Here is an 18,030-nt window from a genome sequence, read left to right as displayed (position 1 = left end):
AGAGGCAGAAACAAATCCATACCCACCGTCTCCCCCAGTTATACCATTCGCGCCGTTACTTTAGCGCAGGTTTACGGATCTACCTAGTACCTACCTAGCTCCATTTCTATTCGCGGCAGTCATGAAGTCATGAATGGGTAATAGTGTACGAAGTAGGTAGGTAGTTGTGTCTATGGAAATGTCCCCATTAAGAAAGGCATGAGGGAGGTGAGAGTGAAGTCGGTCGTTACGATCTTGGCACTTGTCCAGGGGGCGGATCTCCCTGCATTAGCTCCATCTTTTCAGCTCCCCGCTCACTTCCTTGGCACCTAATTAAAAGCCTATTATTGGTTGACTGTAAAAACGTTGTCTGATACCGTCCAAGGCACACAGAAACGTCTCTTGTTTATTAGCTGGGGTATGTATTGAGGCGAAAATAAGGCGCCAAGTCTACCCGTTAGCCGAACTGAGTTCTGACGGTACGGTACGTTGTACCTAAGAGTCAATCTGTTATTTCCAGATTAGGAAATACAGTCTGAACTATAATTTGCGTATTCCTCTAATAGTTCAATATATGTAACCCGATAGCTTGGGGGTTGGATTATTCGTATATTGTAACAGCTATTTGACGTTAATACCAGGCGAATTCCTAGTCTAGTTGTTCATACTGTATATCGTAGACGCCGCGGCAACCTATTCATGTGGGTCTCAGAGAGGTCAAGGTGGCGTCACGTTAATAACATTGTACCCACAGCACTTAACATTTCCATCGAGGCTCCTCAACTGTATGTTGTGTACAATACAGCGACTGTGTACCAGAAATTACAACGTATACGTTGTAGACTGCATCGCCTACAGCTGGTTTGTCTGTACAACGTAGATATTCCAAGTCCGTTAAAGCATAGGGGTTCGTGGAACCCCAACATTGATGAGTATCATGAAGAGAATACCTAACAAGAACTCGTCAAAAACAAATCGCAGAGGTTAATCTCATTATAATCTTGACGTACCCACAGTTTGGCTAACCTGACCTGTGCGACCACTCACCGCAAGGTGACGTTGTCTGAGACACGAATTGGTAGCGCACCCGTTCGACTTCTCTTGGCCAATGGCTTCGGAGGTTTTCTTTTCCTAGACGAGTCATGTCTTGGAGACGTGCCATCATCGCTCCAGGTACAACCGGATGTCGAGTCTCATGCGGAAGGATTCAGTACTCTCTGCTACAGTGACAGTGATGACGAAGATAAGAGTGGAAAAACGAGGTATCGCAATGGGCGCCCGGAACATTCAGACGTTTGCAACTCGCGCTAATAACCGTCGCTCGGGCCGGTCTGGGACGAAACCTGCAGGAGAGAAATCTCCAAAAGGACTTTACACCACCAGCGTTTCTCCTCAGATACGCTCCATCCTGATCGGGGCTTCATGTCTTGCCATATTGCTAGCTGGCACACTTTTAGGGTAGGTACGTTGTACTGTCCTTTTGCATGTCAATCGGGGTTGTACGGGAATGTCTGAAACTGGTTGCACAAATGGGTTTCTGACCGTGTCGTGCTGCCACAGCAGCGGCGTTGTGCCATCAATTTAGTCCCAATTGACCTTGCCATTCACCCCATTCGCAAGGCACTTCGTAGTGCATGCAGCGGAAGCACCAGTCATCAATTACAACACGGTAGCTGTTGGTTGTCATGGCGACGTTTGTGTACGTTGTATTTACCTAATCCCCACCTACCTACCTATAACTACCTATGTACGAAGTTACCTTTAACTGCAATGACGGTAATGCCGAGTCCATCCATATACGAATACAAGTACAAACAATGAGGGATCCGAAAGCAACCGATAATTACTGCTCTTCGTCAAGAAGAGGCAATGCAGAAAACCAAATGAGAAAACAAGTGCAAATTACGTCGACCGACGACACAGAGGAGGAAAAGAACAGCCAAAGACAATCTAAAGCCAAGCCCGTACTAAGGATCCTTCAGCACACCACGTCATATCAAGTGCTTGCTCGTGCCGTCTCTTGTCCTTTCCCAGAAATGCATCAAGAAAAGTTCCTATCCCATTACCCATGTCATAATCCATCAAATATGTCGTTTGTACGTGATATCGCTCATTCATCCACTGCACATGACGCAAGATTCGGGGTTCTCAATGCTGCCTGGAGGGAAAATGTCAGCAAGACGGAACTCGTTCACGATTGACAGAGCTGCAACTTACATGCGACCACGGCATCTGAGTAGATATCCATCTCTCGCTCCTTACTGTCTTCATCCTGATCCTCTACGTCAGGTGTCCTCTTGCTTTCAGAGAGCTCCTCCGCCTTGATCTTGTCCTCGGGCTCAGTGGGGAGAGCCTTGGGGCTGCCACCCTCCTCGGCATCTGCCTTGATCGCAGCAGGTTTCGCAGGCGAGGCAACAGGTCGTGTAGCAGTGGTGGAGGGAGGTGTTGTGCCAGGTCTTGGATTATCGTCGCTGTTGCCGTTCATAGAGGAACCCGGCTTCTCCTTGTCTTTCATAAACATGGGCCTGGGAACGGCTGCCGCGGAAGACATGTAGCTGCCCGGGGGAGGAGTCCTCTTCTTGAGAACGCGTTCTTTACCGACAGTCGTGTCCGCTACCTTGAGAGCTTCTTGGTCGACAGTGAACTGGATGGGAGCCGCCGCTGCTTGGGTGCGCAAATAATACATGCCCGTCTTGAGGCCGAGTTTCCAGCCTGCGAAGTGCATGCTAGTGATTTTGCCCATGGTAGGGTCTTTCATGTGGATGTTCAGCGACTGGGACTGGTCAATGAACGCGCCACGATCGGCGGCCATTTGCACCACAGTACGCTGCGAGATTTCCCAGACCGTCTTGTAAAGCAGCTTAATGTCGGCTGGGATGTTGGGGATGTTCTGGATGGAGCCGTTTTCCGCGATGATGCGGTTCTTCATGGCATCAGACCACAGCCCCATGTCCACAAGGTCCTTGAGAAGCCATGGGTTGACGACCTGGAACTCACCGGCCAGCACGCGCCGTTGGTAAATGTTGGATGTGTAGGGCTCGAAGCACTCGTTGTTCCCCAAGATCTGAGATGTGCTGGCCGTGGGCATGGGTGCAACGAGCAGACTATTGCGGACGCCGTGCTCCTTGATTTGCGCCTTCAGCGAGTCCCAGTCCCAGAGGTCTGATGGTTTGACGTCCCACATGTCGTATTGCAAGATGCCCTGGGAAACAGGCGAGCCTTCGTATGTCGAGTATGTGCCCTCTTCCTTGGCAAGCTGCACAGACATAGTCAGAGCAGCATGGTAGATGGTCTCGAAGATTTGCTTGTTGAGCTCCCGAGCCTCGGGAGACTCGAAAGGCATCCGGAGAGCGAGGAAGGCATCGGCAAGGCCTTGGACGCCCAGGCCGATGGGGCGATGCCGCATATTACTATTGCGGGCCTCTGGGACAGGGTAGTGGTTAACGTCGATGATCCTATTCAGGTTGCGGACGACAACCTGAGTGACCTCATGAAGCCTTTTGAAGTCGTAAACGCCATCGTTGTAGTCAACGAAAGCGGGCAGTGAAAGAGACGCCAAGTTGCAGACAGCAACCTCATCCGGCGCCGAGTATTCGATGATCTCGGTGCAGAGATTGGAATTCCGGATGGTGCCAAGGTTCTTCTGATTGCTCTTGCGATTGCAATGATCCTTGTAGAGCATGAAAGGGTTACCAGTCTCCGTCTGAGCTTCCAAGATGGCATACCAGAGCTTCTGGGCCCGGACTGTCAAGCGACCCTTGCCCTCCTTCTCATACTTCTCGTACAAGGCCTCAAACTCATCGCCATAACAATCCGCAAGCCCTGGGCACTCGTTTGGACACATCAAGGTCCATTCTCCGTTCTTCTCAACGCGCTTCATGAAGAGGTCTGGAATCCAGAGAGCGAGGAACAGATCCCGAGCTCGGACCTCCTCCTTGCCGTGGTTCTTGCGCAGGTCGAGGAACTCAAAGACGTCTGCATGCCAGGGCTCAAGATAAATAGCGAAGGCGCCGGGACGCTTGTTGCCACCCTGGTCGACGTAGCGCGCAGTGTTATTAAACACGCGCAGCATTGGGACGACACCGTTGGACGTGCCATTGGTACCAGCGATGTAGGAGCCGGTGGAACGGATACGATGCACATTGAGACCAATGCCACCGGCCATCTTGGAGATCATGGCGCACGTCTTGAGCGTGTCGTAGATCCCCTCAATGCTATCCTCCTTCATGTCCACGAGGAAGCAGGACGAGAGCTGTGCCTGCGGGGTGCCGGCGTTGAAAAGGGTGGGGGAAGCATGGGTGAAGCACTTGCTGGACATGAGGTTGTATGTCTCGATGACACGTTCAACGTCGTCGCCCCAGATGCCAACAGCCACGCGCATGATCATGTGTTGGGGTCGCTCCGCAATTTTACCATCGAGCTTCAAAAGGTAGGATCGTTCCAGAGTCTTGAAGCCGAAGTATTGGTAGTTGAAATCTCGGTCATACACGATTGCCGAGTCGAACTCTTCCTTGTGTCTCATGACGGCCTCGTATGTCTCCTTGGAGATCATGGGAGACAGTTTGCCGTTCCTGGGGTTCACATAGTGATAAAGGTCGCTGACCACTGACGACCATTGCTTTTTTGTTTGTTTATGGAGGTTGGACACGGCAATACGCGCTGCGAGGATGGCGTAATCAGGATGTGTAACGGTCATGTATGCGGCGGTTTCGGCGGCCTTCAAGCAGACAGTCAGATACGGGAGATCGTCAAGGAGTCTATGCATGAACTTACCAGATCATCTAGTTGGACAGTCGTGACACCGCCATAGACACCTGAGATAACTTTCTGAGTGATGGCGACCGGGTCGACATGATCCATGTCGAGGCCGTAGCACAGCCGAGACACACGAGCAGTGATCTTGTCGAATTGGACGCGCTCCTGGCGCCCATCTGTTGTCGGTTAGTATCGTAACAGTAGCACTCCTGCTGGGTTCCGTGACGGGACACATACCTCGCTTTCTCACGTACATGGTGCGTGAGGGAGGGGGAGTCCGATCCTGAAATGAGCAGAGATGTTGGATAACGTGGAGAGGAGTGCGAACGACTTGGGTGCCCTGGGCCGTGGCTTCAGATAGACAGCTTCAGGAGGGATGTTTTGATAATGTGAATAGTGACGAGACGCGATTTCGTCGGATTACTGAAGTGGTGTGGAAAATAGAAGTAGAGGAGAGTGAAGAATCGACTCAGAAAAAGATAATGTCTGGGCCGCTTTAATAAACCTACGATTTGGTTGGAGTAATACACTTCGTACTAGCGGGGCGTCGCGTTGGAGACGCGACACGATTTTGCCGCGACAACAATTAACACGTCCTGGAGACGTTACTTACTAAGCAACGCGTGAAGTCTGAGATTTTATTCGTGAGCTTAGAAATCCTCGAGACAAAGAACGGATTCGCGTGATCACGTGATATTATGTAGCGGCGTCGGAGATAGTAATGACTCTTTTCGGCCGTACGGTTGAGTCCTGCCATGGCATAAGACGAGTGAGTACCTTGTGGTCTGCCATTTCATGATACACTATTGCAACTATTTGCAACCCTATGAAACTGCCCTCTACAACGGTCATTTCTAAGTCAGCGCGACTCTGGACTCCGCGCATACATCACCTCCCAAGTCTCACTGCGTCTCTGTTCCCTGTTAGGAAAATGACCACCATGAAGACCGAGGCTCCAGCACAGGAAGATGGATACAAGCCCAGATATGTTGATGTGAGATCCACGACATCTTCTATCTGTTCTTTAAACCAAGTAACTGACTTCAAATTTCTAGTAGATTGGCATCAACTTAGCTGACCCCATCTTTCGGGGCATCTCCCATGGCAGGAGACGTCATCCCGATGACTTGGACGCTGTTGTCGGCAGGGCTCGTGAAGTTGGTTGTTCCAAACTGCTAGTTACAGGCTCTGATTTCCGGAGTTCAAGAGATGCGCTGAAACTTACCAAGGACCATCGTGAGTAACCGGCCATTGGGCAACGAGGGTACGCACGGCAAGGAGTGCTTCCCATGCTAACCATACACTTTCAGCGGGCGTCATATATTCGACCATTGGCATACATCCCTGCAGTAGTTCCATCTTCAGTACCGCTTACTCCGAGTCCGACGATGCGCACATTGACCCTGACCCTTCTAAACCTATGCCTGAGCATCACCTGCCTGATCCGGACAGGACGGAAGCCATCATCTCGGAACTCAAGGATCTCATCTCTACCACGCGGGAATCGCCATCTGGACTGGTAGCTTTCGGGGAATTTGGTCTAGACTACGATCGCCTTCATTACTGCTCCAAAGTGGTTCAGATCCACTCCTTTGTGGCTCAACTTGAGGTGGCGGCTTCCCTGCAGCCACAGCTGCCCCTATTCCTCCACTCGCGGGCTGCCCACGAAGACTTTGTATCCTTACTCAAGCAGGCGTTCGGCCCTAAGCTTGAGAGACTCGAAAAAGGGGGTGTGGTTCACAGCTTCACTGGTACCATGGAGGAGGCCAAAGAACTGATGGATCTCGGTTTGTACATTGGCATCAACGGCTGCAGCTTCAAGACGGCGGAGAACTGTGAAGTAGTCAAGGAGATTGACCTTGACTTGATCATGCTCGAAACCGATGGGCCCTGGTGCGAAATTCGGCCCAGCCATGAAGGCTACAAGTATTTACTTGACGCGACAAAGGCAGATGGCGTGGATGCAGTGGTCGATGGACCAGAGCAGACACCAAAGGCAGCGCCCAAACCAAAAAAGAATCAGAAGAAAGAACCCGCCGTGCCCGAGCGATGGAAGGTAGTAAAGAAGGAGAAGTGGGTGGAAGGAGCCATGGTCAAGGGACGCAACGAGCCCTGCATGATTGAGCGAGTAGCGAAGGTCGTGGCTGGCATCAAGGGTATCTCTGTGGAGGAAGTTTGCGAAGCTGCATGGCGGAACTCGATCAAGGTATTCGGGTTAGACGATGAGGGCGCTCGCTGATAGATGGGCTTGTCTTTCTTCTCCGGGACATGCAGGATTTAGACATGGCAAGATGATTACCATAGACGGAGCTCTTGATGATAAGTAGAGCAGGGACAGGCTACCACAGGTAAAGCGTACCGTATTCATTACAGTCATGAAATCCTCTCCAAAACGCCTGCTGTATGCATAGAACGCTTCTTGGTAATCACAAACCAGATCCATGGTGGCCCTGGACCCTTCCATGCCGGACCTCCCCCACGGTTACCCCCTCCTCCCCGGTCAACCATCCCGGCATCCGCTGACCGTCTATGATGCCGTGTTCGACCAACTGCCGCATGCCGGCGAAGACATGAGGACCGCGAAAAGTCAACTTTACTTCGGGCGCCCAGGACGACGGTGTTCCCGTATCATATTCGGTTACCTCGCTCCCCCCAGTCCTGTGGGTCACGAAGGGATCTTTTATGGAAATGTCAACCCGTTCAACGCCCTTGTTATCCTCAGGCCTGGCGCTATTGCCGAAACGAGCCTGTGCAGAGCGTCGTGCTTTGCGAATATCCTGCTCCTCTGCGGTGTCTTTGGGCTCTTTTCTTTTGGTACCCCTCTCTGGATTCTCTAGAACAACATCGTCCGAGGAGTCTTCAGAGAGTGGTGGTGTGGGGAGTAATGTGTCCAGTGGCGACTCCTTCTTCTTGTCAGCGTAGATACTCCAACCACCCTCGGCAGCATTACCACGGCCGGCGCCCTTCATGGAGAGCAAGGCTTGCAGGTTTTTGCCTTGAGTTTTTGTGTACTTGAGAGTATACCTCTCTCGGGGTCTCGAGAGCGCCTTTGGAATACTATCTGTGACCAGATTGCGGAATAATTTCGAGTCGGCCCCCCCAGAGGACGCGGATGTACTCTGTATCTTGGATATATAAACGAAAGGAGCACCATCGGGAAAGATCATATACAACGTCCGGGACGTGTCAGTGTGCATCGAGTCCGTTGATAACCCATTACCAGAAAGTAGGTGGTTACTGTAAGGGGTATCGATGAGAAAGACGCGGATCAGGAGGAGGCGAGACTCGGGCAGACGGTGTAGATGGTAGTGTGCCTTGGTATCTGGGAGAACCTGGGACTGGAGGTTCTTTAAGAACGACGATGGATGCAGTCTCGGTACGGCCAAAGACTCATGGTCAACCTCGGCCGCATCGGTCTCGGTTCCGGGTTGGGGGGCCGTAGTCAACGGCAGAATACGATAGACCATCCATTTCTGCCAAGTGGGATGTTCATGAAAATATCGTACATCAGCCATGGCGAGTTGGTAAAGGCTGAGGCCATGTCTCCAGTCACCCTCAAGAATACGATCTGAGACTTCTTTCTTAGGTCCTTTCCTGCTTTCCATATCCTGGTATAGCTGGCGAAGCTTCTCCGGCGAGCTCACCGGCGGATAAAAATCGTTGGGATCATCATCATCTCCGAGGAGCGGGGCACACAAGGCCCGATTCGGTTCGTCTATCCAGTCGATGGCGAGAGAGATAAGGGCCTGGCGCGACAGACGGTTTATGATCTTCTGAACGACAACCGTGGAGTTGGAGATTCGGACAGTTGGCAAGAGTCGGCCAGAGGTAGGAACGGAAAGACGACTCATATCGGCTATGGGGAGAGAGGAGCCGCACGAGATGGTTATGAGGCGTGACAAAGCTCACCAAACATTGCAGCGATGTTGTCGCCGATGTAGCATTGTGGTGTACGGTCCTGCGACGGTTGGTCTACTAGGTACGTGTTCTAGGTCCTCGTCCAACAATCGTCGCGACGCGTCACGAACCTTGCAACTCAATGACATGTCAGCCTGGATAATTACGTAAGCGAATGATCAGGGGCCGCGCCGATGCGTACTTCGTACGAAGTAGTACAACGTACCATATAACCCCTGTTTTATTGTGTTGGAGGTACTTTCGCGGTTTACCCTTTTAGGAAATTCAAAAAGGTTCGAGAAACGTACCTTTACTAACAGCACCTAGGTATATATATATATAATACAATACATAACGTATTCGTACGTTATATATTATCCTGGATCCGATTCTAATCCCTAGTTAGTATTAGGTTCGAATAGCGAAATACCAGCTAAAATAACTATCCGGTCCTCGAGTAGTCCTAAAAAGAGAAGAAGGTCGAGGAGGGTAAGGACGAGAGCAAGGACGAGGGCAAGGACGATATCCGTTACGTCAATACCGCGTTAAGGAGCTACAAGTTAGACTGATAGGGTACTTAGCCCCCCTTGTTCGGTACATCTAAAACCCTGTATTCTATATAGAAAATGCCTTCTTTTGATGTACCTACTTGTACTCTATCCTCTTATTATCGCGATACTATTGGTGTATTTGGATCCGCAAGTACACCACACACAATTAAACAGGGGTTAGAGGGTACAACGTACAGGCATCCACCCGTGCGTGCGTGCTCCATAATAGCGGATACAGAGCTCGGTAAAAGTTTCGCCTAAGCTGGAAGCTTGGCCCACGGAACATACAACGTACAACGTGCATACCACCTTCGTACAAATCGAAGCATTCAAGGCAAGTTTCCGTATGTGGTTATACTACCTAGATCCTCAGACAAGCGTTGAGGGGACTTGACGAAGGATGTCACAGCTTGAGTAACGGTCGAGTTCAACTAAATAACGTAGGTATGCTCTTACGAATACGTGGGAGAAAGTGAACAACGACATGGGAGATGTTAACCGTGGTCACTGATTTATTCGTATTCATGTCAAGTTAGTTCGGAAGCCCGACCGGATATCCGACATACTTACAACGTAATTACATACATACACACTACAGCGTAGGTAAGCAGGGATAGGCAGGCAACGTTACGCTGTAATCTAATTACTAAACAAAGCCATGCTGATTCGATTCGGCGTTTTAGATGCTGACAAATGATAACCGACCTAGCCTACCTACGAATACAACGTAGTGTAGATACTCTTCTGGCAGGAAGTCATCACATCTACTAGATACGAGTAGGCATACTATTTTGCAGAGGAGAAACAACGCCCTTTCATTCCTATACACTTTGACGCTTCAATTGTGTCACATGAAATTTTAACTGATCGTCGAGACGGTGATGAAGGTTATGAGAGGCAGGCTGACCACACGAAGCCGTCACCTCGAGTTCATTCATGTGCCGCGTGTTCATTAGGACTAGTTTAGTTAGCCAATTACGACGCATTGTTACCCGTATGTGCATCGAGGACGTGGGGAGGTGCGTGGGAAGCGCTTGAATGTGATTGGTCATTCAGAAGACGAACCGGCTAGTTGGGCGATCTAGTTAGGCAATGACTAATCCCGGCTATTCGTCTCACTTGGAAGTTTCAGTGCGCGAGTATCAGTGGGTTTGTATCTACACGTGTAGTGTACTTTGTAATACACTAGATGCATCTTGTCGGGTAAATTTCAAGGGCAACGAGTCGATTGGTATGTACTTAGTACGTTGTATGATTTGTGGTAATGGAGCCGCCAGAGCGACAATAGGGTGTGAAGTGGGGAAGGGAAGCCTTGACCCGGCGTTGAGCGTCGAACCAACGTGGGTTATTATTCTCGTAGATAAGGTATTTCTCTCATACCCGACTTGTTTCCGTAAGTGCCCTCGGGCTCAGGGATGCCCCCACCCCACACCACGGGCCAGCGCACCCCTCTCCCTCCTTATGATGCGCCGATGAGCCCTGACTTCGCCCCCCACCCCCAGCTTCTTCCACCTCACATCTAATGCCTCACACAAGAGACCACGGTTTCAGGACTTTCTAGGAACCAAATACAACAACATAACGACAAAAGTTGCGCGGACTTCGGCATATTTACTTATCAATTCCGGCCGATTGTTGACTTGAAGGCGCTGTCTCTCTAGTGCTCGCTTTTACCTGCGAACGAACCCACTTCTCGCCATCCGCCCGTCCGTCAAGTGCCAATTTTGCAACCACTCGAGACGGTCCACAAACGTGCCAGAAGCAGCAGGCCATTGACGCGTCTTGCGGAATCAATTCGCTAACGACGTCGCCTGTCTATTCTCACCGCGATCTCGAGCGCGCTTCGTCTTTTCCTACGATCCATCGAAAAACGACCTCGAGCGTCTCGAACGGTTTCGCTCCTCGACCGCTGTACGACAGCACACACTGGACATCGGACTTTGTCCTGACCCGGATCAAGTGCAGGAGACGTTTCCGGTCTGACCGATCTTTCGCAAATGGCACCTACTTACACGAGTGGCCGCAGAGGCCCGAACGTCTCGCAGTATCTGCGTCAACTGAACACCGTCCCCGAAAAGCCTCTCGAAGATGACTTCACATTCGAAGATGACCTGGCCATGTTCACCAATACCCATTTCTACGACTTTGAAACCGGCCAACACATGGATTATCAGGCGCCTCCTGCAAAGCCCGACTGCGAGCCCTCTACTGCCACTACGGTCAGCCCGGACGACCTTACATCGTCTCTCGGCGATTTGTCCAACCTAGACTTCATCTCGGGTAAGTCTTTGTTCTCGTTTTTCCATGGTCTGGACATGTGCCGCTGCTTGTGGCTTCCTTTTCTTGACTGGTATCTGCAAATGTGGACTCGGGCATGCCACTGTCGAACAAGCCATCTGATATTGATGTTTTTTTTTTTCTTATCTGCGTGTGTCCTTCCTATTCAATGTTTACCCTGTTCATGGTATGGGTCTACTTGCTTTTTTGGGTCTACTCTTTTCAATTGGGAAACATGTGCCTCGCCGAGCGATTTCGTCTTTTATTTTCTTTCGCGACATCTGTCGACCGTCATGGTCCACCGACTCCGTCGAAAGGCCCGGCGGACAACCGGCCTGGCCAAGCACAGTTTTCGAGCAGTTTGAATTGGCATGGCAAGCGTTTTCAGAGCCTCGATCCTCAACTATTTGGAAGGACGCCGATCATACAGAGGCTATGCCATTATCGGCTCTGCTTACTGGGAGGCTACCTTTTCTTGGATGCATCTTGATCGCCCTAGGAGGCGGATGTTTGTGGGGAAGGGAGGTCAAATGGAATCCTGGTCAGTGCCTGGGATGGTGTGATATCCAGTGACTTGCCGTCATCGCCCCGGCACGGGCAGTGGCCGTTGCGAGTGCTTCTAGTCTGGTGTCACCAACGAGCAGCAAGTGCATTCATTACCCCTGGGCGTGCCATGCCTTCACCCATCCTGTCCCCTTTTTTGATATCTTGACGCCGACACAATCCATTTCTTTTATTCTTTCTCGCGCCGCTGCCGCCCGGCCTACGACGCCACAATGCCAGGATCCAGTTGATTCATCTTTCAACACGACCAGTTTCTAACAATGGCAGGCGATTTCAACTTTACCGACTTCAACTCCTACCCTAGCTCAGGCGTGCCCACATTCCATGAAGGTCTCGGCAATGTCCAACCGCTGCAGCCCACCCCGCAAACTCACTACTCTACGCCGGTGGCCCCCCATCCGCATCCGCAGCCAGCCACATACGTCCAGCCTGTATCCCGCCCCAGCGAACCCGTTAACAGGCCAATCTCGAACTTCGAGGAGCAGTCTCGCCTGGCTGCTGATGAGGATAAGCGGAGACGGAACACCGCTGCTAGTGCGCGATTCCGCATCAAGAAGAAGCAGCGCGAGCAGGCTTTGGAGAAGACTGCCAAGGAAATGTCGGACAAGGTTGCGCAGCTCGAGAGTCGAATCAACCTCCTCGAGACGGAGAACCGATGGCTCAAGAACCTCGTTATGGAGAAGAACGACGGCAATGAGGAGATCGCCGCCATGTTCAAGGAGTTCGATTCCAAACATAAAGCCAACAAAACGATTGGCGAGGCCGCTTCATCCGACGTCAAGGGCGAGAAATGACTTCATTCCACTTAACGGGTCGTGGGTGTGCAACCCATTCTAGGGGATTTTGCGCGGCGTTTGGTTTTGCGTGGTCAGCTGGGAGCGGGAGGCATAAAATTCTATTTTGACTGGGAGACGTGACCTTTGGCATTGTCGTACTGCCAATGGGATTGTCAAGATCCATAGTCAACGAGGAGTTATGGCGGGGTCATTGGGGGTGGCAGCGTTCGCCGTGGCTTTGTCTTGGGTGGCATGTGTTAACTTTGTTGCGTATATGTATTGCTTATTTCTGGAAGGATCTCGACCATGACCACATCTATCTAGGTTCCGTCTACTGTGACGTCGATTTTCCTTCTGTTACTGGCCATGCCTGACTGATTTCGACAGGAATGATCCCGCCAATGCTCGTCTTCGGCCGTTCAGGCAAGACCGGCCGGATTATCGAGGAAATGCACTGATCTCAGTAGCCCGAAGCCATCTGCTTTATGCAGTAGGGGTAATAGAAGCCTATCATGGGACACAGTTTGTCCTTTCGCAGCCCTTGATCCCTTCACAACACTCCTCTCTCATGAGTCTCCGACAATTCTTCCCTCCCTTCACCCCGCCCACCCGAAACGCGACGGGGAGGAGCTGGGGAATCTTTAGCCGGTGGGGCGGCCAGTCGAGACGGACACAGCTTTGAGATGCCGAGCGAAACAAATCCGACCCGCTGAGAATTCTGTGCGGTTGCAAGTGCTTACTGATTCACTATCCCTGGTCTGACTGCTGCGTACTAATGGTTTCTATCGGTTCCTCCGAGATGCAAGACTCCTCTCGGTGGCCAAACGCACCGATGCGTTGCTCTGCATATATGATATATCAACCTACTCCGGCTTGTCCTATGTGTATGGGCCAGTACATGCCCTGAAGTGGCCCCACGCGACGCAAAACTGACTACGACTACTAGCTGATCACGCCTTCGGAACCTGCAGAACAGGCGCCCTCAGGATTCGAGATGGTTTCGCGACGTCGATCTCTAGCGTGCTGGCCATATGCGGGTCCTCCCTCCCACGCATTCAGCATCACGTGGTGCCTTGGACGATTGGCTGCTGCAGGCGTAGATGCAGCAGTGTAATTACTCCGTAGTCTGCAAGAACGGCTCTGTTCCACCGCAGAAATATGAGGTTTCACTCAACGCTGGGTATATTACCTCGGCATTACTTACACTCTATGTAGGGGGCCACTGAGTAGCCAGTAAATGCGAGGCTCATGACCATTCTCTCAAGTTTTGATCTTGCAGTCTGGACCTCTATTACCCCCAGGGTCAAAAGTCAGGGGGCGTTGAATACTTTGGCATGCCATTTTCCTCTTGTCTGCCCTGCCGCGATCACCATAACCTACCCGCCTGTAAAACGGCCTGGAGATTTCACCAAGCATTCTTGCTCCTCTGCCAGTTTCTCTTTCGAATACGGTTCGACCCAGTTGCTCGACCCAGGCAGGCGGTGTGATACTGAGGACCGGTACCGAAGGGGCTGCATGTGTTCCTAAAGGGATATTTGTCGGTCTACCTACAGGCCTTGGCTTGGAGACGCGGGATGGCGAGGATGGTTAGGGTATTGGGCTTTTAGTGTATGGCGTGATCGGGCTGGCAGTGGGGAGAACGCTCGCACCTATGTACGCCAACCGAATTCGGCCGTTTGGAGGTCGGCACCGAGTTGAGTATTCGCCTCGCGTTGGGCCCCTTGTGACGGTACAAATTCCTGTTCAGGCAGGTCGGGTCTCCAACGTTACGGGACGTCCCGAACGAGGGCCGCGGATTTTCTCAGCACTAGGTATACTGTGGTTTACTGTTCTCGCTCCCCCCTGAATGTCGGAATTTCCAACAAGTCGGCTTTTGTCAGTGCTCAGTGGATGTACGAAGGATCAGTTAGTCGGGAGTCAGACAGACAGGGACTTAGAGGGTACAAATATTCTTTACTCTCTGGATTGACGAAGCTACTATTCCCGGTACGCCCTTTGGCATGAATCACCGTATGCTTCGAACAGGGCAGGCGCCCAATGCGTCCATCCGTACAGTTTATCAGTCCTCGTTGCAATCTATTACAGATGTAACACTTCCGAGACACTCTCCTTACCCACGACTCACCCAATGCCTTTCATTCGATTGCACTCCCACCCACCGATGTTCGGTACCTGTATTCGGTTAGCGACATGTCCATCTCTGTCAGGTAGTATCCAAGAGACAGGAGTCATACTTGTTCACCACCCTCTCGATGCCGTCGCAGCCTTTTTTCAAGATCTCCATCTTGGGTCCATACGAGAAACGAACAAAATGGTGGCACGAACTGTCGAAGAGGTCGCGACGCATTGAGGGGTTCAAATCGAAGAAGATGCCGGGTACGACGATGACCTTTTCTTCCAGGCATGCCTGGAAGAAATTCAGACCGTCCGCGATGGGTCCCGGGAGGCCTTTGAGATTCAGCCAGCTATGCATAGTCAGTCGCCGAGGCAGGTACGACCAAAAAGAAAAATCGGCCATTGGGAGTGAAACAACTCAGCCGCGTCGAGGGTACGGGGTCTTCCCAAAGGAAAATTACGTACATGTAGAAGGTGGAGTCGGGAACGATCCGGATGGTGAAGCCCATCCCGCGTAGTCTCTCCACGACGTAATCGCGCTTGTCCTGTCGAGATGTATATGAGTACCAGTGCGTTTGGCGGAATCAGAAGCTGTTACACACCCGGAAATGTCTTTGTAGGCAGATCATCTCTTGCTTGACCAGAGTTGGATCAAGCATGGGGATGGAGGCTTCTTGAAACGGATGGCTGGCGCCTCCATCGAGATAGCTTCCACAGGAGCCAATGCTGCCAAGCGTCAGTTCGTTGCCCAAATCCACGTCCAGCGCAAGATAGAGAGTGTCGCTTACGCCTTAATATATTCTGGTGAGTTTTCAGCGGTGTTAGCACAAACGCCATGGTTCTTTTCCTGGCCTCCTCCTTTCCACTAAGACGAGAAACTGTCCTTGCATACCTTTGGGACCGAGAATCCAAGCGATCCGCCAGCCGGGCAACCTGAACCTCTTGGTGAGCCCATCAATAATCAAGACGTCATCCGCGTTGACGTCTTCAACGTTTTCGGCGGCGGAGATGCTTGAGCCGTCACAGTCGCTGGTGTAATTGTATCCAGAATAGAACTCGTCGCTGACAAAAGTGGCGCGGCCACGGCATATGGCCTGGATTTCGGCCAGCTCGGGATTGCAAACCACGCGTCCAGTCGGGTTGCGGGGGTTGGAGGTCAGAATGACGGAAGAGCCCCTGGAGATTTCTTCGGCAATTTTATCGGGGTGGATATGGTATCCGTCGTCTTCAGACAGCGGCACTGGAATTGCGGCAAACTACGATGGGACAGTGGGCAACGTGAGCGAGGGAAATGGACAATCTTTCAAAGCAGCGCTCATCTCGAACTCGACTCAGACGGACGGATTCAATGGGAGAGGGGACCGGGGCGAAAGAGAAATAATAGTATTATTTTCAGAGTAAAACGGGTAGGGAAAAGGGGAGGGCGAAAGAGACGAGACAGGGCGCTTACGTTCTTGAAGAGGGACAGCATCTCATTGTAGGCAGTGTAGTCCGGCAAGAAGAAGGAGAGGTACGAGTTGCCAAGGACAGCCGCGATACGAATGAGGCCAGCGCGGCCACCGGGAACGATGGCGACGTTTTCCCAGGTGTACTGGCTCGCCTTGCCCTGGCGGTGCATGGCGTTATAGAGGTTAGCAACGGCCTCGCGGAGAGGCTTGATGCCTGCTGTGGGGGCATATTCGCGGCCGGCGAGGGAGATATCGATGGACTTAGGCCTCTGGAAGCAGCCGGCGATGTCGTCCTCTACCTCGGGAGCACCTTGACCTAGGTTGGCCCAGGCGTCGGGCTCGTCGAGGAAGCCATATTCGATAGCTCGCTCCGTACACCAGACGACGCCAGTCGATGCACGGCTGGCATCGAGTCCAGCATGAGGCATGTGACCGGCATCTCGAAACTGACGATGTGTCTTGGATTGGGCCTCTGTTGTTGGGGAGCGAAGTCGTCAGCTCTGTTCGTCTAACCCTTGGCCTATCATTCTACGGGTGGTTTGCTTGAGCCAGAAAGACTTGGGTGACAACGTGGGCGAGCTGAGCTATATCTGTGTCCAATATATGTTGCGGTTGAAATATAGAAGTAGAAGGATATCGGTTTGCAACGGAACGGCCGGTGAGAGGGAGGGAGCTCATTCATACCGAGTAGGTCGAGGAGGGAAACAAAGGAGACGGAACAAGATGCATTTTGCTTGACTACTCACCACTCTGTAGAGTTTCCCCAATACTAAATCGTCGGGCTTCAGGCTTGGGCACACCCGTATGGCGATTGATGGAGAACTTTCGGCTGAACATGGCGAGGCTGATGCACGAGGTGATAGTCTAGACGATCGGCCGAGGAATGCTTGGAGATAACGAGTACACCGAAGTATCGAGTACGTTGGTCAGTTCTTTGCGGCCTACTCGCGGTCGTTTCTCTTCCTGGGTATTAATGATTCGGGCGTAAGTCAAGGGATGCCCAAAAGGGTACTGAGATGGTGGCGATGGTGAAGAAGAGGAAGACGTTGCTGTTGACGTTGAATATTGTGGCAGACTGGCTTGCCTTGTGATACCCTCCATTGAAAGAAGACGCGGTGAGCTCCCGCTCGTTCTGGAGCAAACAAGCAAACATTCCAAGGCATCCACGCATCCCTTCATCCTATCACCGATTTCATGGCACAGGAAAACCAGATAATTGCCCTTGCTTCGTCCGCGGCAGGCAGGTCCAGCACATAAACACCCTGATATCTGCCTGACCTTCCCCTTCCGTGAATGCAGCGCTCCAATAGCTGTAGCATGTTCCCCGCCCTGTAAAGATTAGCTGCCTCTTGCTCCTGTGATTGGATGTGTTGGTGACACTGGTTGATGGTGAGAGTAGTCGGTGAGGACTGCACTGCATGTGGCATGGAAGAATCACCCTGGACCCTTCTCCAAATAACAGCATTCCCTGGCCGATATTTTGTGGCGGTGCTATTGAAAACGAGGATTGTGGCGATGCCATTCGGAACAATAAAAGTCACGTGATCCAGACTGGGATTGGCCGGCGTCAGGATGGGTATGAGGAAGCTGTCCGCCAGTTCATTTCTATGTGGTGGTGGCATGACACCGCCTCAAACCTTCAACTTACTCTATCGACGAACACGAGGT

General features: G+C 51.7%; 6 protein-coding genes across 6 annotated transcripts; 3 read left to right on the top strand and 3 right to left on the bottom strand.

Annotated features, from left to right (window-relative positions):
• Window positions 1–1,657: 1,657 nt before the first annotated feature.
• ACRALDRAFT_1060351 (uncharacterized protein) lies at window positions 1,658–5,415 on the bottom strand. Its single transcript, XM_071016218.1, has 3 exons — window positions 4,972–5,415; window positions 4,753–4,910; window positions 1,658–4,696 (listed from the first exon to the last, which is right to left on the bottom strand). Exons 1-3 carry the CDS (start codon window positions 4,988–4,990, stop codon window positions 2,171–2,173), a joined length of 2,703 nt encoding a protein of 900 aa, XP_070878663.1. The 5' UTR covers window positions 4,991–5,415; the 3' UTR covers window positions 1,658–2,170.
• Window positions 5,416–5,519: 104 nt separating this feature from the next.
• ACRALDRAFT_1060352 (uncharacterized protein) lies at window positions 5,520–7,685 on the top strand. Its single transcript, XM_071016219.1, has 3 exons — window positions 5,520–5,728; window positions 5,793–5,970; window positions 6,045–7,685. The coding sequence occupies exons 1-3, from the start codon at window positions 5,675–5,677 to the stop codon at window positions 6,971–6,973; spliced, it is 1,161 nt and encodes a 386-aa protein (XP_070878662.1). The 5' UTR covers window positions 5,520–5,674; the 3' UTR covers window positions 6,974–7,685.
• Window positions 7,161–8,694, bottom strand: ACRALDRAFT_1046978 (uncharacterized protein; the record flags this gene model as incomplete). The annotated part of the gene is made up of 1 exon (XM_071015475.1): window positions 7,161–8,694. The coding sequence occupies exon 1, from the start codon at window positions 8,583–8,585 to the stop codon at window positions 7,161–7,163; it is 1,425 nt and encodes a 474-aa protein (XP_070878661.1). The 5' UTR covers window positions 8,586–8,694.
• Window positions 8,695–9,257: 563 nt separating this feature from the next.
• Window positions 9,258–9,693, top strand: ACRALDRAFT_206263 (uncharacterized protein; the record flags this gene model as incomplete). Its single annotated transcript, XM_071022000.1, has 5 exons — window positions 9,258–9,282; window positions 9,357–9,389; window positions 9,434–9,530; window positions 9,568–9,607; window positions 9,652–9,693. The coding sequence occupies 5 exons, from the start codon at window positions 9,258–9,260 to the stop codon at window positions 9,691–9,693; spliced, it is 237 nt and encodes a 78-aa protein (XP_070878660.1).
• Window positions 9,694–10,694: 1,001 nt separating this feature from the next.
• ACRALDRAFT_1060354 (uncharacterized protein) lies at window positions 10,695–13,535 on the top strand. Its single transcript, XM_071016220.1, has 2 exons — window positions 10,695–11,462; window positions 12,291–13,535. The coding sequence occupies exons 1-2, from the start codon at window positions 11,180–11,182 to the stop codon at window positions 12,815–12,817; spliced, it is 810 nt and encodes a 269-aa protein (XP_070878659.1). The 5' UTR covers window positions 10,695–11,179; the 3' UTR covers window positions 12,818–13,535.
• An 881-nt stretch (window positions 13,536–14,416) lies between these two features.
• On the bottom strand, window positions 14,417–17,769 carry ACRALDRAFT_1060356 (uncharacterized protein). Its single transcript, XM_071016221.1, has 8 exons — window positions 17,109–17,769; window positions 16,365–16,834; window positions 15,807–16,170; window positions 15,703–15,715; window positions 15,517–15,640; window positions 15,380–15,459; window positions 15,034–15,264; window positions 14,417–14,971 (listed from the first exon to the last, which is right to left on the bottom strand). The coding sequence occupies exons 1-8, from the start codon at window positions 17,197–17,199 to the stop codon at window positions 14,935–14,937; spliced, it is 1,410 nt and encodes a 469-aa protein (XP_070878658.1). The 5' UTR covers window positions 17,200–17,769; the 3' UTR covers window positions 14,417–14,934.
• Window positions 17,770–18,030: the final 261 nt, after the last annotated feature.

Source organism: Sodiomyces alcalophilus (genome assembly GCF_042370955.1).
Source record: "Sodiomyces alcalophilus JCM 7366 unplaced genomic scaffold ACRALscaffold_1, whole genome shotgun sequence".
Taxonomy (NCBI): domain Eukaryota; kingdom Fungi; phylum Ascomycota; class Sordariomycetes; order Glomerellales; family Plectosphaerellaceae; genus Sodiomyces; species Sodiomyces alcalophilus.
The sequence above is the reverse complement of the archived record's forward strand: the minus strand, read 5'-3'. Positions and strand labels throughout refer to the sequence as shown.